Source organism: Pimephales promelas, chromosome 4, assembly GCF_988280905.1.
Source record: "Pimephales promelas chromosome 4, fPimPro1.hap1.1, whole genome shotgun sequence".
Lineage (NCBI taxonomy): Eukaryota > Metazoa > Chordata > Actinopteri > Cypriniformes > Leuciscidae > Pimephales > Pimephales promelas.
In genome coordinates this window covers 9016655-9040208 of record NC_142772.1, presented here as the reverse complement: position 1 = coordinate 9040208, position 23554 = coordinate 9016655, and the positions used below count along the sequence as shown (strand labels likewise).

Below are 23554 nucleotides of genomic sequence, written 5' to 3'. Positions count from 1 at the left end.
TCACAAACAAACTCAGTGTGGTTTGTAAATACAAAACATCACTCGCAAACTAATGCATATTGTTCTGCAAATAAAAAACGTACCTATGAAACAAATACAGTATGTTTTACATATACATGGAAATGTATTTCTTCAATGACAAAAATATCCTCCAAGTACAAACTAAAATATTTCAAGTACAAAAAAAATTACTTCAAGTAAAACAAAAACCTTCAAGTGCAAAACAAAATTCTACAAGAACAAAACAAAATTCTACAAGTACAAAACAAAAACCTTCAAGTACAAAGCAAAATTCTACAAGTACAAAACAAAAACCTTCAAGTACAAAGCAAAATTCTACAAGTACAAAACAAAAACCTTCAAGTACAAAGCAAAATTCTACAAGTACAAAACAAAATTCTACAAGTACGAAAAACTGTCACGTGACTTTTGGCACTATTTTTCCATGTCCAGGCAGATTTTCTCATAAATGCAGTTGAGCAACTTCCTCTTCTAGAACAGTAGATGGAGCTACGATAGGGGATCAATTTTGCGCTAGTCTCTCGGGAGCAACAATGATGTGAAACGCGCGCGTGCAAAGAGGTTTTGGTAAATGTTTATTATATAGACAGAAATCCACATTTTGAGTGTGTGTGTGTGAGGTTTTGGCACATAATTCGCTCCATACCGAACGAGCTAGCTAAAATTAATTTCTAAAGGTAAAAATATGTCTATACAAAACAAATATTTCTCATAAAACAAAAGTAAAAAATAATTTAAAAAAGCACAACAGCCTGCACAATTCACCAAAAGCCAATGACCTTCAAAGTAAATATCTTCAAAAATATTTATCCAGAGGTCATTAGGTCAGTGCCAAAATTCCAATATCACACCATCATCAGTGTCTTTGCACACCTTATCTTATTATAAATTAGTTTATACGACCATAATTTGTCGTATTTACATATAAAACATTTACCATAGCAAATACATTTATGTTGAAATCTATCAAACAATTAGCTACATACTGTATACCTCATCTAATAACATACAATCCTGGGCAAAAAAAGAAAGAAAGAAGGGCCAAGCCAAAAATGGCAAAATATTCCGTGGTCTTAATTATTTTGATCACAGATCAGGAAATTTAATAGCAAGAATTTCAAAACTGTAGATAAAGTAACAGCACAGAATAGCCCTAACTTGAAGACAGCTTTATACAGGAAGAAAAGTCAGTGTTGTTCTTCAATGTTAATGGCTTCAAATAGTTCATGAGTAGGGTTGGGTATCGAGAATCGAGTATCGATTGGAATCGGGACTAACTTTTAGTTTTTCCCGGAATCGTTCAAAAGTTAAAATTTCGATTCCTAGTTTCGATATTCACAGTCCGCCGACCGGAAGAAGAAACCGCTGAACAACATCAACGAAGAAGCGTCTACCGGAAGTGTTGGCATGACCGCACGAGTCGAACATGAGTAGCTTTGTCGGCGGTCCAAAGTGTGTCTTCACTTTTCTAAAAATAACGAAATCTCGGCAAAATGCAAAATTTGTGACAAAAGGAGTATTTGTGACAGAAGGAGTATTTCCTTCAGAAAGACCATTGGTTAGCTAAACTTTTTTGACCCTGCCTCTTAAAAGAATCGGAATCGAGAATCTTTAGGAACCAGAATTGAAACAAGGAATCGGAATCGGAATCAGAATCGTTCAAATTCAAACGATACCCAACCCTATTCATGAGTAGTTGAAATATGTCTCCCGGTTCGTTTAAGTTTAATGTGAGACCAAATATTCACTATAGGGTTGAAATCATGAGCCTAGTGGACTTGTTCTCAAGCCACTTCTTGGTTGTCTTTGCAGTTTTATATATTGAGCAGCATACGCAGTTACCTGAAAGTGCTTTCCTAAAATTGTTAGTTCACCCAAATATTCTATCATCAATATTGTTTCAAACCCATAAGAGTTTTGTTTATCTTTAAACCCCCAAAATATCTGTCCCTCCATAGAAAGTCTGTGCAACCATAAATTTGATGCTTCAACAAGTTCATTAACACATTACAAACAAAATTAATTTGAACTGACTGGTTTAATCCAAGTCTTCTGCAGAGGCAGTCACTTTATATAATGAACAGATTTAGTTTAGACTTTAATTTACATATAAATACTGATCAACGCACACACATTGAGACAAACAACTTGTGTGGCATTACAAAGAGCTAAAAAATCTGGATGACGTAAAGCTAACATTTTTAGTAACATCTTTAAACAACAACCAAACCCAAACCCAAAACAGACTTGTCATTCTCTCTCAATTGAGCTACATTATTCCACGAAGCACCCTTTATAAATCCAGTTTTGCATGTTTTAAAATATCAGTACTTAAAATGTCAATTCTTTTAATATTTAACAGAGTTAAAACAAGGCTGTGGACAAGAGGTGTATACTCCCAGCAATGTCATGTTTGCAGAAAGGATAACCAAAACCAACCATCTTACACAACAGCACATAGACTTATTAGAATATTCGCTTCAGGACAATACTCATCCTACATGAAAGGCTATTTCATTTAATAGTTTCTTAAAACATATTATCTAACTATAAGAGAGAACATATTAACATTCCTGAACTGACTTTCAATAGCCTTCTGCCCCATCAAACACACACACACACACACACACACACACACACACACACACACACACACACACACCTGCTGGTGGTTTCAGCTGAGCTTTAATACCCACGGGTGGGGTTACATACACACTGCCGTGTTTAAACAAGACTCACGGTCAGCTGAATAGCCTCCTCCTCCTTTTTCTTTCCAACCTGGTGGCACAGGTTTGTCTCACCTTATTTCGGAAGCACGGAAGATCAGAAGTCAGCAGGAACAGCGTGCAGCTGTGAAAACTGATTCCCAGCAAACAAATCCCCCCTCAGGCCTCTGTCGGTAAGTTTATCCGTATTTCTGTATCAGTGGTCACGAACACAGGGAAAAGTTCATGGTGATTTGTTTGTAAGACAGAGTTGTTTTTATTTAGGAATGATTTGGTGAAAAATGAAAAGCTAGAGTCTTTTGGATGTCTTAACCAAACATAGAGCTTATAATATAATTTTAAAACTAAGCAATACAAAGTTACAATAACAACTGAGCTTATAATGTTACAATACTTTTTTGACAAACATATCACGGTCACAACCGTGTTGTTTTCCGAGTATCAGCACGGTACGTTAGTTTTAAACCAACAACGTGATTGCAAATGTGATTTTTATATAAAATAAATGATAATTTTAAGTCAATAACTTACATTTTAGGAACAATTTTGCCAGTATCTTAACTTTTTCCCAAATCCAAACCAAGAAACCAAGACGACCGCAAAAGTCTAAAGTCAGACCAAAAACAAAACACAGAGCGTTAACGTTCGTGAGGTAACCGATTCGTTTTAATGAATCGGTTGAGTGAATGATTCAATGTCTGATTCTGAAAGGCTGAATTCAGAATAACATATTACTAGGTAGACCAACAGTCCTGTTTTCCCAGTTGTCTTCACGTCCTGTTCTGGCTGTTTTTATAAAGTGATGAAAATGCCCTGGTTTTCACAAAACTGCTGGGAAAGATCAGCTCTACAGTAAAATATGGGCAAACAAGGAGCATGAGGAAGAAAAACAGGAGAGGAATAAAACAGGATATAAATATTTTGTTAGTTCGTTTTTGTAACCTCCGAGAAGCCTATCTGAATTTGTGTCTTGTAATATAATTTTCTATCCATACACGGAGGCATAGCCTACTTTAAATGTATTGAAATTAATAAGGCATCTTTGAGTAAACTTCGAGTATAATTTGAGGAACTGTTGTTTCACCATAATAAAAGCATAATACTAACCCTCTTTTCTTTCATGTTTGGAACACATACGAAGATGTTTTTAATAAAATCAGAGCAGTTTCTGTCCCTCCATTGACTGCTACGCAAGTTTGACTCTTCAAAAAGTGAACAAAGAGATTGTAAAACTTAATACGAATTGATCAGTTTACTCCAAATTTTCCGAAGAGACTTGTTCGCTTTATGACGAACGGTTTGAATTTAAGCTTTTATTTACATAGTTCATTCATTCAAGTTGTGTAATATAGTTAGTGGTAATAGGTCTTGTTGTATAATGTTTAAAATGTCTTGTCAGGCAGTCTCCTATTTGGAATGCAAAAGCCTTGATTATTAATTTCTGCCCTTCTTCTCCAGCCTGACACCATGAATATCTCACTTGAGAACCCCTACGGAGATGTCGCCATCCCTCGTGCCAAGTTGCGGGATGAGGGTGACTCCAGCACCATCATCATGAACCCAATGGCGTTAGAGAGCGCCTATAACAACCGTAATTCCGCCTCAAACCCCTACAGCAGCTTCAAAACTCCAGGGGAGATCAACACCTCGGGCGTTCCGGTTTACGGAGAGGCCAGGAACGGCAGCCAGAACCCCCCTCCTTACAACAACCAGCCAGGATACACGGTGAAGGAAAGCGACGAGCAGGTGGGACGCTGCTACGCCTGTTGCTGCCCGTGCCGGAGGAGGAAGTAAGACCAGATGATGTTAGGAACCATTATTCAGCCTCCCAAATTTTGAAAGCCATATAGTTCTAAAATGACTGGATTATATGGAACCTTAGCCCTGGACACCATACTGTGGTTTGGACAAAACAAGAGCTGACCTTCTGTGCCTGCACCGAAACTTGTTATATTAAATATTTACTTTTGGATTACTATGTCAAACAGTGCTTTGTTCAATTGGCACAGTTAAGTTTGACTGGATTACTCTTTGTGGACCACTTTGAAGTAGCCTTACCTATGTGTGCCTCATACAATGGCATGCTGAGATACTCCCCTTCATTCTAGCATTACCCATTTGTTCACTCACTCACTTAAACTAAGTTTTTTGAATAATGTTGTTGTTAATGGAGTGCTTCTTTAAATTATAATGACACTGAACTGGTGTACACAGAGGTGAGGCTCTCTTCACAATACGTCCTGGTGGGCTTCATTTGGTTTTTGAGCCACACCCTGACGTGCCGTCAGACACAGGTCAGTGAAACTTGAGGAAGAACTCTCATTCTTTTTCTAAAGAATATACAAAAGGACACTATCATCTCTTCCTGCACAAGGAGTGTTGTGGCATCCGAGTTTCTACTGAACAAGCTTTTCTGGTTGCTGTAGACACACTTCTGACGCATTGTGTCTATTGGTTAAGCTGCCAAAGAGACAGTTCAGTGTAAGATAAAACAGTTCTAGTACTGATATTATTTTATCATAAGTAATATTATAGTTAAATTTAATAAAATGGGGCATGACTGTTTTTTTGTCCATAAGACTGAGCCTGACTACTAAAATATGCCAACCAAAAATGTTTTAGATGTCTGTATTATATGTTAGGCACGTTGATCAATATATTTTTTGATACATAAAATCACTTTTGTCTCCATAAACGGTTGTCTTTTTACTTAATAACTTACTCGCTGCTTCTGACGAGGTCTTTGTGACGTCAAATTCTTTGTAGCTGAGTAAAGGCATATACGCGGATGAACCGGTTTGGGATGCAGTGGCCTTAGAGCAAGTTCCTGGAACAACAGATAGTCACATGGAGTGTAGAACAGCCTGTTAATAGGTGTAATTTAAAGATGCTTTGTGGAATTTGTGCTCAGGGTTATATACTGTCCACTATTGATATACAGCACTGTTCAATTAGATTTCTTTAGATTTATTGTCAGCAGCATAGTGCCAGAGTCAACAGGAAATTATGAATTCAGAGGGAATCACTCACTATTTAAAAGTTAAAAACTTTATCCAGTTTTTATGTTATTTTTTTTAAAGATATTTGCTCAATTTCTTTTTGTGTAAGACTAAGAAATGTTATGTTTGCTATCAAACTGTCCCCCTGTGTGTTCCCATACACACAGTGTTGGGTGCAATTAATTACTCTTAATTTTTATGTAATTGCATTAAAGTTGGTTCATAAGTTCACCCAAAAAAAATTCTCAAAAATTTACCTCAAGTTGTTTGATTCGTCCGCGTATAAAGGCATATACGCGGATGAACCGGAGAAGATATTTTACAAAAGAAGATATTTTTAAGAATGTTGGATCCCAGACAGTTGATGGCACCCATTGACCAGTAGGAAAAAAATACTATGGAAGTCAATGGCTACCTGGTATCCAACATTCTTTAAAATATCTTCTTTTGTGTTCATCAAACTCGTACAAATTTGGAACAGCTTGATGGGAAGTAAATTATGACAATTTTCATTTTTGGGTGAACTATACCTTTAAATACTGCATTGACTGTACAATTCTATATAAAACAATAGTGGATTGAACATCAAAATTGAATGTCTACATTAGAGTCTACATTAGATACACTAGAACATCAAAATTGAATGTCTACAAAATCTGTTTTAATGCAACCTTCTCACTTTAAATACTTTGGTCATATTGCAAATAATTTATGCAATTTTATATTATTTATATGAAAGAATTCATGTTGCCGTTTCATGCCTTTGCTTGTATCTGGTTGATATTGATATGGGATTTAGAAAGCAATTAATAATAAGTCATGCAATACTTTTTAGAGAGAGTAATTATAACAGTAATCATATTAAACTGTTGAAGATGTGATTAGTAGCTAGTCATTAATTATATTTTTAGAGTAGCCTAGCTTAACCAACACTGTACACGCATGATTAATCCCCTTGTAAAACCCATGGTAATACTTCAAAAACTGCAATTTCATAAATTAATGTCGGGATCTCATTCAAACAGCTTTGAGAAGCTTTGATGAACTTTTGTCTTTTTTTTTTTTTTTTGACAGTGGTGGTTACTATCAAGTTTACACACTTTTATTGAAAGAGCAGTTGGTTAACTGTTAGTAGGCTACTAAATATGGTATTTTGGCTGAAATTATGGTTATGATGATTTTTTGTAAGGCTAGTTTACACTGTCACTTGTTAATAGTGACCGGTTAAAATTATATGGTTAATTTAATTTAAGTTATGATGGGTATAATATGTAGTCTATCTATATCATTAATATACATACATGTATATATTTCATAAAGAAAAAAAAATAATATATATATATATATATATATTTACACACGATTAAGGGGGAAATACCTAACAAGGACAAACGTGCTTAGTTCTTAAGAGATGAATGAAAATAAATATTTATTTGGTTCTCAAGTAAATAAACTTTAGTTGCAGACTTCATTTAGCGCCAGTAGGGGGAGTGCGCTTATTTAAAATACACCCCTCAGGAACCCATACCTGACGATGTTTTCTCTGCCTTGTTATAATGGGTTCGGATGGAAATACCATGGTAGCGATGAATTGCCATATTTAAGCATATGTGATACTGAAGTTGCTTAAATACCCGTCTAAATCATTCTTAACAAGCCACACGTGAAAATGCGTACAGAAAAACGCATGGAAGCAAGTCATGCCGCCAATGCGGCATAATGTTGTTCTCATTAAAAAACATAAACCTATTTTTATTTGTTACAACTATACCCGGTCTCCCCTACTCATTTTGATGTTGGGAAGAAATGAAAAAATAATGTCAACAACTGTATTTACTTAGCTAATGATGCAAGTTTTTCACAGCAGTGGAATGGGCTGGTAGCCTACAAATGATAACTACATGTTCGCTGAAGGTCATTGTAAAGTTCAAGGCTTATTAAAAGAGGCGTGTCTTCGTCCGCGTGAGTGTGTTGCTCTGACTGTGATTGGAGGATGGAAAAGAAACGAGAAGCTTCTGAAAGTGAACAGGCGGGCGCGCCGGGAGGGGTCGCGAGGGCCGTCCTCGTCCTGCTGCACTCACTCGATTCCGGGTCCTGACTGTCTATGGTCCTGACTCCCACCCTTAGTTGGAGTCGATAGAATCAATTCCCAGAATCAACAAGGGTCAGTAATACCTTTATTAAAACAATTTAGAAATAACATTACCTTGAAATGACGTCACCATAGTTTCCAAGTGGTTTCCAGTAATGCCCAATTTTAAAGAGGCAAAACTGAAAAAATCACGAGGAAAAGCAAAACTCTTTTTGAAGTCACTACCGGTCACTACTGCACTGGGGCGCTTTGTGTGCTTGTAGGTTGTAAGATGTCCTAATTAGGTAGCTGACAAGTAACGTTAACCACAAGCAGAAAATATTAGATTAAAATCTGCATAAATCGAGCAATTAATCACATTAGTCATGTGGGTATAACATCTTAATATTCTATGCAGTCTTTAAATTGATAATCAGTCTTTTTAATGAACAATTAAAAAAAGGCCCTTTAAATAATTTAAACTAAAATAAACGTTACACTGCTTGATAGTGCTCCTGTACATCTCTTAATCCATATTCCACTGAGACCTTCATTATTAATCAGCATTACATAATGATGAATGACTTTCCTCAAATACCATGGTCCGATTACTCCTTTTTACATTCCCCATGTATAAATATACAACTTTCCTGAGAAGCTTATTGTACTAATCCACCAGAAACTGTGGATATTAACATTGCACTTCTTGTTTTGCCTTTAACGGTTATAAAAAAAACTGCCAAATACTTCACAAATTATTGAAGGGGTAAGCCAGCACTCACGAGTACCTGATCAAGCAGCAGCAACCCTTAAGGAAAAGCATTTTGGTCGAAATGTTACCCAATGATGGAATCAAATGATTACTCCAATATCACAACAACAAACTTTTTATATAATCTTCAAAATTTATTATTGACATGTTTCTTGCACTTGGATCTAGTTTGTAATTAATGTCTATGTTACATAAATTGTATTAATAAGACTTTTCTTTTAAAGAATTTCCACAACAAGCTGTGCTTGGTGCACAGAAAAGCCCAGTGTTTGGTTTTCAAAACATTCAAAGCAAAATTTCCAGAGTCCTCTCCCTAATCTTCATACAGGCGTGGTCTAGAAGATTAAGGGAGTCTGGAGGGTCTTTATCCTTCGTTTGGGGTGTAGAGTCTGTTGCACTTGCTAGGTGCTGGTTAATCAAACAAAGAAAAGTCCAAGAACACAAGCCATAAGATCACAAGAACTCGGATTCATATCAAAAGGGCAAAAAAACGTGTGTTAGTAAAAAATATATCTTGCGTTTTGGCACTAATCAAGTTGAGACAGCAAAATACTTTACATTAATCTCCCAACTAATCGCTAGACCAACAAGCAAAGGCATAATTCAACGCCAGAGAACAACGGCAGTGATTATTGGTCACATGTCTTTCCAAAACTCTTTCATAGCGAGTAAATGTGGCCACGATTTTACTGTCAAAATGGCTTGCACCTTGGTGAAGAGCAAACGTTGGACGGTTTTAAAGATGAGTGTCTGATAAAAATGAAGGAACCAAATAACGATGGTCTCTCCTACATTCCCAAGGCTTGCAAAGTTAGCTGTGGAAATCTTCAAACCCTTCACACAGGTCGACTCCAGCCGAAGGCAATATGGGCGAACACAGAAAAAAACAAAACAACCGTTTTACTAAAAACAAAATAGAAAAATAATTTAGAGCCCAAAAAAACTGGATGGCATTTCATGGTAAACAAATATTTTACAACATGATGGTCTAAGCATTGCCTTAAAAGTATTTTACAACAACAACAAACAAAAAAATCTAACAAAATGACTGGGAGAACCCAATGGCAATAATGCAACAGTGGTGGTTGTGTGAGTACATATGAACACACATGTATCTCAGTTTAAACAGAGTACATCTCTGCATATGTGAGTGTATTAGTTTTTGAGACCCTGAATGCATCTACACACAGATTAGCGTGTCCATCAGTAGATTCTGAACCCCTCTCGTCTGCGTTACATCGTCCCGAGAGGTTCTCCAAAACGGATCTTCTGGCCTGCTTGCAAATTAAAGGTAAAATCCCGTGGAGCTTCGAATAACAGTACAATAGTGGAGCCCAAGTTGAACTCGCCCAGGTGCTCTCCTTTTCTCATGCTCACGCCTTCCTGGTTGTTGTTTGTTACGTAACTGAAATCGTTGTAAGTTCCTTTGTTGTACCGAGGGTTGTTGGTACGGAGCTCCTAAAGAGAAAAAGCAGCTTGTTAATGTCGATCCACTAAAACAGAATTGGCACAAGCCTTTTAAAAATCCAACTTACAACAGATGGGAAACCTCCCTTTCATTTTAATATGGATAAAATCCAAATCCATTAGAATTAGCAAAAACAATTTTTTAATTTAAGAAATGCACCAGGGTTACAGCTCAATCCTGCTAGTGAAATACCACTTATCAAGTCAGGATACAACAAACAGGTGCTACTGCCATCTACTCATCTCACCCATTAACCCACATTTTTACCCGCTACCGTCTAGTGGTCTGAATTCGGCCCATTACGAATGAGGCCAAATCCACTCAAAGCAGTGCAGCTCAATATTCTGTTAATGTTGAAAAACCACAAGTACATCATACGCCAACAAGAGTGATTCTGTGGCTATACAGCCATTAAACAATATAGGCCCCGAAATAATGAACAACAAGCTGGTGACAATTTCAAACAATATCATCTCAAACGTTCGAAGCTGCTTTGTACTCGTTTAAACTTGTTGCTGGTGTCTCTTAACCCACTAACCCATGCACTTGTCAACACAGGTATTGTTTTTTTTGTTTTTTTAATTATTATTATATTTTCAATTTAGCTTTAAAGGGGTGGTTCGGAATTTTGGACATCGGGCCTCATTTCCAAGTGAGCCTTAGTGTTACTTATCAGTGGAGAGGAGACAGTTTAAAAAAAAAAATTCATCCAGTCATCCCAGTTGCATAGTTCACCTGTGCTAGGCTAGCGCGAGTCAACGGTAACTTTTAGCATGCCATTAAAAACAGTTAACCACTCCACAGTGCACCAAAAGCAAATCAATTATAACGCCAGACTATCGAAGTAAGTGTCTGTAGAGAGAATAATGTTAGAAATCAAATATCATTTTCTTTTTTCAGCAGCGGCGGAATTATACTTCACTCCGGTTGGTAGTAACGTTACTGCGTCAAAAAGTAAATGCAGAACAGAATCGCATGACACCGTGTCCTAACTACACGCGACGCGATAAAATTCCAGCGACAGCAAGTGTGTCTGTCCACACTAGACGCGACGCGACTGTGAGACGCCACACGTCAATAAAAAAAATAAAAAAATAAAAAAAATAAAAAAATCACAGCCATTCAGAACAGTGTGAAAGCGGACTGCTGGCCCGAACTCGCATTGGAAATGGGTAAGGACATAATCAAATCAAGACATAACATTATTAAAAATCAAAACGTTAACAAAATATACTCATTGACTAATTTTGTTATGAAGAACAGTTGTATGTTCGCATAGAATTGATTTTGAACGCTACATTATATGCTTTCAAAATCTGAGCTTGCTCGCTTGTGGCACAGTGACCTATTTTTAGCTAAAATAAATAATGTGTATGTAGCCGCGACATCGCAGAAATAGGAACCATTTCTAAATTAGAAATCGCGTGTCGCGTCTGGTTAGGACAAAAACTCTGATTAACATGGAAAAGATCCTTTTTATCGCGTGTCGCAGCACCGCGTCGGGTGTAGTTAGGACACGGTGTGACAGTCGGGACGTCGTTGTTGAGGTAAACTAAGGCAACATGGTGATTCGGTGTGCATTTCGCAATTGCAAGAACAAACCTAATAAAATGTTCATCGTGAAGTTCTCACAAATTTCCTTTTGAAGATCCAGAGAGGATTCAACTTTGGATTATTTCTGGGTGTTATCGCCAGTGTTGGGAGTAACGCATTACAAAAGTAATACATTACAGTAACATATTACTTTTTGCTGTAACGCAGTAGTGCAAGGCATTACTAATCAATTTTCAGTAATATTTTACTCGTTACATGTTCAGTGAGGCTTGTATTACAGTTGTATTACAGTGTATTGTCTGCTTTTACTTCTTAAAGGCAACAGACTATGTGAAAGTTTTAAAGCAGTCTTTTAGTGCCAGTTCAGAGCGGTCGCGTCTGTAACATTGTTTTTTCCTCATAAATGCGAACACGAAAACTAAAATAAAATGAATATTTTAAGTTCTATGGAGACTGCAGAGCCAACCCTTCCTCATCCGATTTGCGCAATGTAATTAACAGAATTACAAAAATATATATTTTGCCTCCTATTTTTTTGTCACACATGAATGTGTGTCTTTTCCCTAATATTAAAAATAAAAAATAGACTGATATTTGTCTAATGTCTGGAGTCCTTTAAGGAAGTAGCCTATATACGTTTCAATACATGTATTTTCTGAGAATTTTTATTTCAAGTTTTGACTGCAAATGTCATGTCCATAATGCTGGACTTCCCCAATTTTAAATAATTTATCCTCATTTAGTTTTGTGGTGTAGGTCTACGTATTTTATAATGTTAACTTCAAATAATACTAATAGACTAATTTAAAGATAATGCAGCATTGGATCTGGACGGTAAGGAGAACAACGCTGGGAGTTGGAAGAGGTGTGTTGCGATTCTGTAGGTTCGTGGATCTGAGTCGTGTGGCGAATCGCGATTTCGGTTTCATATTGCATATCGTTACAGCCCCAAAGTTAAGTTCTACTTAGTTATTTTGGTGAAAGTAACTCAAAAGTAATACATGAGTAATGTAACGCATTACAATTCTGAGACAGTAATATTGTAAGGTAATGAATTACTTTTAAATAATAGTAACAAGTAATACCTAATGTATTACAGTTTGGAAGTAACTTGCACAACACTGGTTATCGCGTGCAAATCGCGGGGGATCAGCGGACAATGAATGCTCGTCTTATCGCATGATTTTTCGTGACAAAACGCGGTTCGTAGACAAGATAGAATCGTTGGGTGACAGAGTTGTTGTCAGCTCGTGTAATGCGTTACCTCCTCTTACGGATCAATCATGTTGTGTCGTGTGGTGTGAACAGCTCAACAACTTCAACACTCCTGATTTCACAGAGAACAAGTCATGTAGTGTGAACCACACAGTTCAGCCCGACGTTTTAAAAATCATGTAGTGTGAACAAGGCATTATTTGCCAAAGCAACATTTCTCATTTTCATTTAAGTTTTTCCATCTAATATTTAGGCTATATTTTATTTTAGCTTTATAACAAAACAAAAAAAACTCTTGTTAATTGAAATAGTGAACAATAACACTGCTATGGTAGGCATCGTAAAAGCCCATCCAAGAAGTTTCATTTAAAGCGTCGCTGCTACAGCTTTCAAAGCAGCAAATATTTTGTGAACATCTCAGCGCTGCTGGACTAATCGCCTGCTGTGAGCAATGTTCCTGAATTTATGCAAGATCTACAGGTTCATCTGTAAGGGGTTGTGGAGAGGACTGAAGAACCATCTTTTGGTATTTTTTATGGTGTGCTACTTACTCCTGGGAGCCCGCCAGACCCGACAGATGACTGCTTTAAAAATAGTTTCAGTACAAAAATGGCTCAACAAGCAGCTAGAGCAATGAACTAGATGTTGCACAACACAATATTTCTAATCTAACAGCTATGATTGAGTGCATGGGCTTTTTGGTTCATACAATCCATATTGGTGTCTTTCTTATTAGGACTTAACACCTTTTATTATAGGAAACTATTTGTTAAATAGCACCAGTAGTCTAGGTGTTAAATTTTAGTATCAGTTTCACCAGTCCACCATGATACACTTGACCAGTCAAATACCTTCTTGCTTCAGTATGAAATGCTTCCTAGCAAACCTTTACATATACCGTAAAACTTAAAGGGTTAGTTCACCAAAAAATGAAAATTAAGTCATTAATTACTCACCCCCATGCTGTACCAGCCCCGTAAGACCTTCGTTCATCTTCGGAACACAAATAAAGATATTTTTGATTAAATCTGAGAGCTGGATCACTCTTCCCTAGACTGCCTAAGGGACTGGCTCTTGACGGTCCATAAAGTCATTAAAGAAAATGTTTAAATATTCCATGTGTCTACAGCGGCTCAATTATAAGTTTATCAAGCGACGAGACTACTTTTTGTGCGAAAAAAAAACATAAATAACGGCTTTATTCGACTATTCCATTACTTCCTTATGGGCGCATGCGCGAGAACTGAGACGAGGACGTTCTCCTTCGACTTGTTACCGGCTGCTCACCGCTTAGGAGTATTACCGCAATTTATAAAACAATTTATAAAACAATTTTAAAAAACAATTTATGTTTTTTTTCGCACAAAAAGTATTCTCGTCGCTTGATAAACTTTATTATAGTTGAGCCGCTGTAGGCACATGGAATATTTAAACCTTTTCTTTAATGACTTTATGGGCCGTCAAGAGCCAGTCCCTTAGGCATTCTATGTAGGACTGATCCAGCTCTCAGATTCAATCAAAAATATCTTCATTTGTGTTCTGAAGATGAACGAAGGTCTTACGGGGTTGGAACAGCATGGGGGTGAGTAAATAATGACTTTATCTTCATTTTTGGGTGAACTAACCCTTTAAAATAATAGTCGAGTCCCAAATAGACGCCTGTCTCTTTTACACGCCTGGTGTGACTGCAGGTTGGTAAATAAAAGCCGGGTCTGTGTTTTAGTTTCAGTTTGTATTTAATCTTCTAAAACCAGCCAGATCGTCTGCTTTTTGGCGGTCGCCAAAAAAAAATTGTCGTCCCGCCAAAGCCTTTTTGATCAGTGAGTGATGTAGAATAGAAACTGCGGAAGCGCTCGCACACTCTCACGTCTTCAAACAACACGAGCGCTGTCTTGCTTTCTCTCCCTCGCGCATATTAAAGAGGCTACATGCGTTTTCCTGAAATTTGACACCTGTGGCCAAAAAACCAGAACTGCTCTTCCTTTCTGCTCGCTCTCGCTCGTATGTGCACACTTCACAAGTCATCTGCTGCAAGGAGGTCAACATTATGTTTACAGAGGTAAGAACAGTCAAATACATATATTGTTTGAGATAAGTGTTCTGTTTGCGCCTCGAGTGTAGGCTACATGCTGACTAGCGGTGGTGGCAGAACGATCTGAAACGTTTAACATGAACGCGCTTGACGTCACATCCGCAGACAGCGTGGGAAAAGTCCGACCCGACAGAAAATAGGAAAAATAGGATACAGGCTTATAGGTGCACCCACTGTGAGCGGACAAGCTGTCAGTATGCTCATTAGGAGATGTTTGAGTCCTAAATGGTAAAATAAAAAGGGTATTGTTACGTTTATTTTGGGGGGAAAAGCTGCATATAGCCTCTTTAATCAAAATCAACTGACACAGTCAAAGGTCAGAAGACCGCAGTTTCATGTGGAGCATTTATGGCGCTTTTCCACTGCATAGTACGGTACGGTTCGGCTCAGTACGCTTCGACTCGGCGCGGAACAGTTCGGATCGCTTTTCGTTTCCACTGCAGTAGTAACCCTTCAAAGTGTGTGGGACTGATCGTTATTTGCGCGCGCCTCTACTGCCATGACATCATCTTAAAAGCGCCACATTTTCAAACCCACAACACAGGAACAATGGAGACTCTCGAGGGGATGGTGTTCCTGATTCTCGGTATGTGGTTGTTTTTAACTGCTAGACGGAAAAATGTGTTTAAAATGAGGCTGATGGCAGCAAAACAAAAATACTGCTAAAAAAGTGTCTCGTGTCTCAAATCCAATGACGCTAGTAGTGACGCAGGGAATGACGATTCTGTCTGACCAATCAGTGATCTGCAGTGTTTCACGTCACATTTTAGTACCGGTACGGTACGCTTGGAACCTCAACAGACCAGGTACCATTTAAAGCGACCTGAAGCGAACCGTACTGTACCGTACCATGCAGTGGAAAAGCACCACAAGTGAGCCGTACCGAACCGAACCGTACCGTACTATGCAGTGGAAAAGTGCCTTTAGACATTTTTAGAGATTAGAGACTAGCTTACACTCAATGAACAACATCTCAACACTAAATTATAAAGGCTGGTCTCATAGACGGCGGTCTCAAAAACAAGCCGGTGCAGTTCGACGATTTGGGAAAATAAAAGCCCGGGCTATAATTTGAAGTTTTACTGTAATAATGTCGACTGCTAAGATAAGTTAACATTGAGGTTTGCCCGTCACAGCGTTCTCTCCATGTTTGTAGTCAACATTTCAAACTGGATGACTATGATAACTATATTGTTTATTTACTAGGTGTGTAGCAGAACATGTATACATCCCGAACCATGCGGTACAGACGACGCAGTTCGGTGCATGCAGTAACAAGGCAAATACAGCCAGTCACAGGCCATCCACACCAAAAGGGGGCACGTGCGGTTATACAACGCTGTTTGCTACTAGTAAAAAGCGCAGAAGAGATGGTCGATCGATATGTTTACATCTTTACAAATGCGGAAAGATATCAAAATCAAACAGCCTGAGAAAAATATTTAATGTAGCATTACATTTACCTCAGGCATTTAGTGTCGACAGCAGGTTAGTTCAGGCTAGAGAAATGGACTTTAGAGAGAAGCATTTTGTATGCACTATTCATATTTACGTAACCTGTTGATTGTTTAATGTACCGGTATGTTTAAATAAATTTGTCATGAAAACAAGTTATGACAGCCCTTTGTGTAAATGATTATATTTCAAAAATTAATTCGAGTAGAACATTCAGCTTATAATTAGATTTTTTTAGTGTTTATATTATTATTATTATATCTAAAAATAAATTGCAAATTATTTTTTTCCTTTAGAAAATAATACTTTTTTTAAAAAAGAGACAAATTTGTAAAAAGATCCCACAGTTTAAATATAAAAAAAAAACTATTTTATCTTTAGTTTTCTGCCCACAGCTACACCGAACCAGAGTTACGTGTAACCATACAAAGCAAGTTGAAAATTGCCGGTTACACTTAAACATTGACTAGACGTTCAGATCACCCATGCCTAGTTATTAATGATATGTCATTTTGCACATCCTGTCATAGCACTCAAATCTTATTTTCAATGGTGCATATTTCAACTTAGACTTCAGTCAAAATATCAAATTTTATTTTCTATAAAAACTGTCATACATGTTATGTGAAACAACAAAAGGTAAGTAAATAAAGATTTTTTACTTTATATAGCCTACTGAATCATACTTTATATTTATATCTTTATATGATCAAAACTTTGCTGAAAAACACCTTTTAATCTACATGTTTTTCTCTATGCCACACAATATATGATTTTTATTAATTTCTTTTATTATTATTTCCAACGCCAGGCTTTTTAGGGTTCATTTTGAGATGGCACTATTGCTTTAAACTCTCATTCTTCTACAGGAGCTACATAAGAGCAATATGGGCATTTTAATCTGAGCTATGAAGTTTTGTTTAAAAACAAAACAAAAAAAATCTGCAGAGCAAAACTGTTCTAACCTTGTCAAAATAGATGCGTATAGATCCCACATTTGTCGCTCCTACAGCTGTGAGAGAAAAGAAGCCATGCGTCCACTCCCCACTCAAGACCACCCGCTCATTATGGCAGAAAAGTTCCTTGATCCATCGTGCAACTCCAGGGTTCACCGACATCAGAGAACCTGATACAAACACACTTATCAGACCACAAGCCATGCTTCAGTTATATAACCAGGCACTGATGGTTCCCCACGGCTCAGTCGCCATCAGATTAGAAAAGACGCTTATAATTTAAGCAGTTAAGACCTAAAGTCTATGTTGATTAATCTTTTTAACAACAAATCATATTTTCAGAAAGCAAAGCAAAATAACAGAGATAGAGAGATAAAGCCGCTGACCTGGAAAGTGCCGTCTGTGTGCCACCCTCCAGTCTGTAGGCGAGTGGAAGCAATGGTAGTCACCTGGAGCCAGATAAACTACACAGTGAAACAACTCATTCCCCTCCGTAGTGACCAGGGCATCCTGGAATGTGCCAGGGTCATCCTCATCTGAACAGAACAAGGAAAATAAAACGGAGATGATTAAATTGTTCAGTAGTTGTCAGGAAATAAAATATTAAATATATTAAGAGAGTTTAGGTCACATGGTCTATACGCTTAGCATGATGTTCTTTGTAGGTTGGATTTTAGGCTTAGTGCTTTCAATATTCATATCAATCTATAATTTTCCTCCGATTTTAGAGATGCACTAGAGAACAAAAGGTCAGTTGTGTGTTTGTGAGATAATCTATCTATATATATATATATGAAGAGTTCAGATGCAAAAGCCTCTAAATGCCATTTGAAATTTTCTTCTAAAATGACCATTTTTATCAAGCTTGTATTTTTAAGTTCAGTAATTTCACTTAAATGACAATTAATAGGTAATCTTCATTGCCATTTAAGTGAAATTACTGAACTTAAATATACAAGCTTGATAAAAATGATCATTTTAGAAGAAAATTTCAAATGGCACTTAGAGGCTTTTGCATCTGAACTCTTCATATATATATATATATATATATATATATATATATATATATATAATTATTTTTTTAAACAAATTTATACTTTTATTTTGCACATTAAATTGATCAAAGGTAACAGTAAATACATTTATAATGTTACGAAAGGTTTCCATTTCAAATAAATGCTGTTTTTTTTTTAGAAATTTCTATTCATCCTGAAAAAACATATTAGAATGATTTCTGAAGGACATGCGACACTGAAGAAATAATTCAGCGTTGCCATTTTGAAAAAAAAATTACATTTCAAAATATATAAAAATAGAAAACCGGTTAAATTGTAATGTTTCACAAGATTACCGTTTTACTGTCTTTTTGATTAAATAAATGTACCCTTGGAGAGCAGGATATATATATATATATTATTTTTTTTACCAACCCTACACTTTTGAACCATAGTGTGGATTATGGCTAGCTAAATGGCTTAACAAGCTTTTTTAAAAAAGGTTTTGATATTTTATAAAATTACTAGCAAAACTTGAGGCATCAGATGACCATCCAGTGATCCAGAAATTCACAATACGGACTGTGGAGCAAAATATCTAAAAAATGTCTACCAAATTTTAATAAAAAGAAAGAAAAGAAAAACACTATCCATTCAAACTGCTGTTGTCTTGCGGTACAATAATGTACAATTCAGCCCTCACTTATGGTTCCTTTCACATGTCAACACATGGCAAGTCTATCTTCAATGCCATGTCTGTTATATGAACTTTCACTAATAAGGGAACTAAACAGGATCACGGACTGAAAGCGGATAGGATCAGAGCTGCTTTGCCACTGTTGCAGCAATCAGTACACGTCTTATTTTCTGCTGAACGTGCATGTAAATTGATTTTGAGTGAGTGACACCCTTCTTCCTGCAATTGTGATTGTTTCCTTATGCCGGCTAAAGACTGCAGAATTTAGGCAATCCTATAAGCTCCAACAAATGACACTGTCCAACATGGATCTAATAAACTTGGGTACGACATGTACGTAGACTGTACAATGATGACACTTATTGAATCATAGGCTACAATGCAAGTTAGCATAGTAGAAATACTATTTCAACAAGAAATTTGGTAATTGTGTCTTAAGTGCGCTGAAAAAAAGACAAGCGCGAGAGAAAAATGGACGCGGTCATGTCTAGGGAAAAGAGGCCAACTTGGCATGCCAATTTTGCAAATGGAGCTTGAGGCAAGCAATTTTAAGTTTTAGCGCCATGTCACATTGATCAATGTGCCATTTCATGTTGCATTTTTATTGGCTAGTCAGTAGAAAGAAAAAAAAACACACCGAGATGATCATGCCAAATTTCTGACAGAACAGACTGATCTCATGAAATTGCGTGTGTATGACACACCAATTCGTATTTCCATTTTTGGCGTGCTATCAACACGTATAATCGCTTTTCAGTGTTTATGAACACCGTTGACTTAACGTTATTACTGTATAAATAAATATATGCAGGCATGTGATTGGCTAAGGACAAAAAAGCAGGAAAATGTACCGAGCGCCCCCCCCCCCCCAATCAATATATATCCCAATATCTTTTCCGCAAAGTGAGAGCAAATGTTCAATCAAAGTCAAATATAGTCTTCACTATATAAATTATACATTGATTCTTATTAAAGCTACTATTACAGTTCTCAGTCAAGAGCAGTGAGTGATATCCTCTGTGTTTTGTTGTTTAATTAACATTAAATACGTAGATAGTTCTCCCAAAAAAGTTAATTTTCATCATTTACTCTCTCAAGTTGTTTTTAAACCTGAAAAAGTTTCTTTCTTCTGTTTAAGTTATTTAAGTTATTTGGAAGAATGTCGGTAACCAAACAGTTGATGTACCCCAGTGATTTCCATAGTAAATTTTTCCCTATGGAAGTCAATGGGGACCAGCAACTGTCTGGTTACCCACATTCTTCAAAAAATATCTTCTTTTTTGTACAGCACAAGAAATAAATTAATACAGGTTTGGAACAACATTACAGTGAATAAATAATGACAGAATTTTTTTAATTTGGGGTCAACTATCCCTTTAAGAACAAGCGGCTGCATTTTTATTATTAGGGCTACTGTCACTTTAAGACCTATACGCGACACGTCTAATATACACGGAGCATTTGACAAGCAGATTTCTCTCAATTTTCTCGGTTTGCTTTCAGTTTAGACATAACCAAATGTTCTTATGTAAACCTTGTGTGCATTTGAGAGTATTAGCGAAATAATACTCGAAAGATAACTTAGTCCAGCAACCAGGCGCTGTTAGACAAGCTTTTAGTGCATGTGCACGTCGGGTGTTCGCGCTCAGAACAGCGCATCAGCAGTGAATTACATGTTTAACCGACAAGGCTTTAAAGCACATGCAAATTAACTTTTGTGAACTCGCTGAACAGACAGCCGTTCCTCTGCGTTAATATTGCGAGTATTTGTCGCGTTGTACACTAATGCTGTTGAAACGGAGGTGTCAGGACTGCAACTGACAGAATGCACTATATACATATTTATACAAAAGCAGTCAGCAGCTTGCTTGGAGCAAGGATCATAGCGCAAATTTGAAATATGTCGATATATCACCCAGCCCTGGTGACAACGATACCAGCGCGAGAGCGACTAGAGATACGAAATTGAGCAGGTGAACAAGCTGAACCAATCAGACATTCTCTGGCTGAACGCAAATACGTCCTTGTTGATACTTTGAAAGGAACTTTCTGTACGCACGTCAGCCAGTTATGGGTTATGTCCTCATATTCTCTCCTTTTCACTCCGGCTGCCGACACCCGTCCCCCTCTTTTTTTTTTTTTTTTTTTTTACAGATCTGCATGATTCACGTAGGTCACATTTTCAGGTCGGAAAATCCGGAATTCCGGATTAATCCGGAAAAATCACATCCCTGATATGACCTACCCCAACCCCGTCCCTAAACCTAACCGTCACTGGGGTTAATAGCAATTATGAGTGTTCCCCTAGTATGAAAAAAAAATATTGCTCATTTTGCTTCGTTTCGCTCGGACATTTAAAGGCGTGTACATACACGCGGAATCACTCGGACATTAATGGCATAGACATACACGCGGATTATGCATATGGATACCACTTCACTTGAAAGTGGTGTGTATGTTTACGCAAAAGTCAGAAAATGGTCGCAAGAGCGTGAAAACGGCCGTCTTTGAACCTCTATCAACTGTATGACCACCATTTAGGAGCCAAGACCACAGAAATCACCACGATTGGTCAGCTTTCGTCTGGGACAGGCCAAAATCATACAACATGGCTTATGCACAGTACACAATCTAAAAATGATTTGGTTGCTCAGAAAACCTTGCATCCCAATTTTCTAGTTTTATGAAGATCCAAAAAACAAAGGACTTTTGACCAAGTAGTATGTGTTTCTTGATCAATGACACGTTTATTGAGACTTACTTCTGTTAGCCGTTAAACTCTCTGCCCAGGTTTGCGGCCCGAGGAACGTTTCCAGGGAGTAGGTCACTCCCTTCACCTGCTCTACCTCACAGTTCTTCACACGCCCAAAATGAAGGATCTTGCCATCAGCCGGACTGATCTGTGGAGCGAATAGTCATTCATTGCGTTAATATATTGTATGTTTAATATTAATTCATACTGTCTTAACTGACATTAGTTGTAAATAAACTTTAGATTAAGCATGCAATTATTTCAGACCCAATAACAAATATAGGCAACAGGAAATGATGTAACATTCCAGGGCTACCGTAAAAAAAGAAACACATTTTTGACCACTTTCAGTAAAATATTTCCATCTACTCAGGTTTCCTGCAACTGCCAGCAATGTAGCTCCATTTTCAAAAAAATAAAAAATAAATAAAGTATATGAAAAGTTTAGATTCTTTATTGGTTAAAGCCAATACAAACTTGCAGGTCATCGAACCTAAACTATCACACAGAGCGTGAAATGAATGAAAATTCAATGCAAAGGCTTGCGAATCTCTCCTAGGTTTGCATATGAATGAAAGTGAATGGGAATTCAAAGAATGCTTCTTTCTACAGCTACAAACCCAGACTTACCACGCAGTGCGAGTCGCACACTGGCCGGACCTGAGGTTTGAGTTTGCGCCTAAAAAACTCGCCCAGGTTTCTGTAGTGCTGTAAATCCTCCACAGCCGCTTCCTTCATGTTGACTCCAAAAGTCCATATATACAATCTGAAGATAGGTTTCCGTAACCAAGTGGGCAGGTCCACCTGGTTCAAGCGACCCCAGGCTCTGGAGAGCAGTCGTGTGGGTATGGACTTGTAGATTGTAACCTACACCCAAAGAGACACAGGGTTTGAAGACATGCTCAAGTTATTATACAACAGCAAATGTTCACAGAAAGGAACGCAAGCACACTAAAACGTGCTTGAATACTTAAATAGTACCTTTCATGCAGTGTAACAGGTGTTTGTGAATGTTAAAGGTCTGCGGAGTTTTAAAGATAAATGTACACGACAAATAAATGTATTGTATCCTAAAAGAAAGAATTGATTCTGAACTGCTGAAATGAGTCGTCATATGACAAACCTATGTAGGTTTGTAACAAATTTGCAAAATTCCAGCCTATACTCTTTATAGAGCATCACAGTCCCCATCAGAGAAAATCCAAAAAAAGTCAAGGGTACAAGCCTGTGTACATATTTTCATTTCCAAGCAAAGGAACAACTACTCCAATAAACCACCGCGCATCACTAAAGTCGTCTGCACATCCAATGGTGCGGGGGCGTCTCTGAGGAGGCCCTACGTCATTACACGATCTTCAGTTAGACGGATCTTCGCAGGGTTTACCCAGTCAAGTTACACGACTTCCACCAATCAGATGAATTACTGTGGGATTGTGGGTAATGAAGTACTTATCCAAGACATTGCGAATAAAAGGCATTTATCTTAAAACAAGGTTAATGCCCCATGAACTTTTGCCGTTTATATGAGCATATACAATCGCTTAGTACAGCCGTAGCTGGTTTTAAGTCTACCATGTATGGTTACGTTTTTTTATGGCTCATATCCCAACTGTCAATGGAGAAATTGTATTGAATTCTGTGATGCTCTATTGGCTGCCTGCAAACAACATTTACTAAGACCCGCCCCGACCCGACCCTTAAGCCCGGAACACACCAAGCCGACGGTCGGCAGTCTGGCAGATTTTTTGCGTTGGCCAACTAAGTTTCCTCGGTGTGATGCG

At 37.5% G+C, this 23554-nt stretch overlaps 2 protein-coding genes across 7 annotated transcripts in view; one reads left to right on the top strand and one right to left on the bottom strand.

The window, feature by feature from the left end:
• Positions 1-2780: 2780 nt before the first annotated feature.
• LOC120471910 (uncharacterized) lies at positions 2781-4903 on the top strand. The gene is made up of 2 exons (XM_039661847.2): positions 2781-2920; positions 4206-4903. Exon 2 carries the CDS (start codon positions 4215-4217, stop codon positions 4539-4541), a length of 327 nt encoding a protein of 108 aa, XP_039517781.1. The 5' UTR covers positions 2781-2920; positions 4206-4214; the 3' UTR covers positions 4542-4903.
• Positions 4904-8702: 3799 nt separating this feature from the next.
• pisd (phosphatidylserine decarboxylase) overlaps positions 8703-23554 on the bottom strand; it is a 48623-nt gene continuing 33771 nt past the window's right edge. For all 6 annotated transcript variants that reach the window (XM_039661844.2, XM_089129915.1, XM_039661843.2 and 3 more), the window contains 5 exons: positions 22404-22640; positions 21783-21921; positions 17716-17865; positions 17339-17499; positions 8703-10047 (listed from right to left, as the gene is read on the bottom strand). In XM_039661844.2, the coding sequence (XP_039517778.1) occupies positions 9823-10047; positions 17339-17499; positions 17716-17865; positions 21783-21921; positions 22404-22640 (912 nt within the window). In that variant the 3' untranslated portion in view covers positions 8703-9822. The remainder of the gene's footprint in view (positions 10048-17338; positions 17500-17715; positions 17866-21782; positions 21922-22403; positions 22641-23554) is intronic.

What these genes read in the sequence shown, in the direction of transcription:
- LOC120471910 (XM_039661847.2), top strand. Translation starts at nt 4,215, where the DNA reads ATGAATATCTCACTTGAGAACCCCTACGGAGATGTCGCCATCCCTCGT.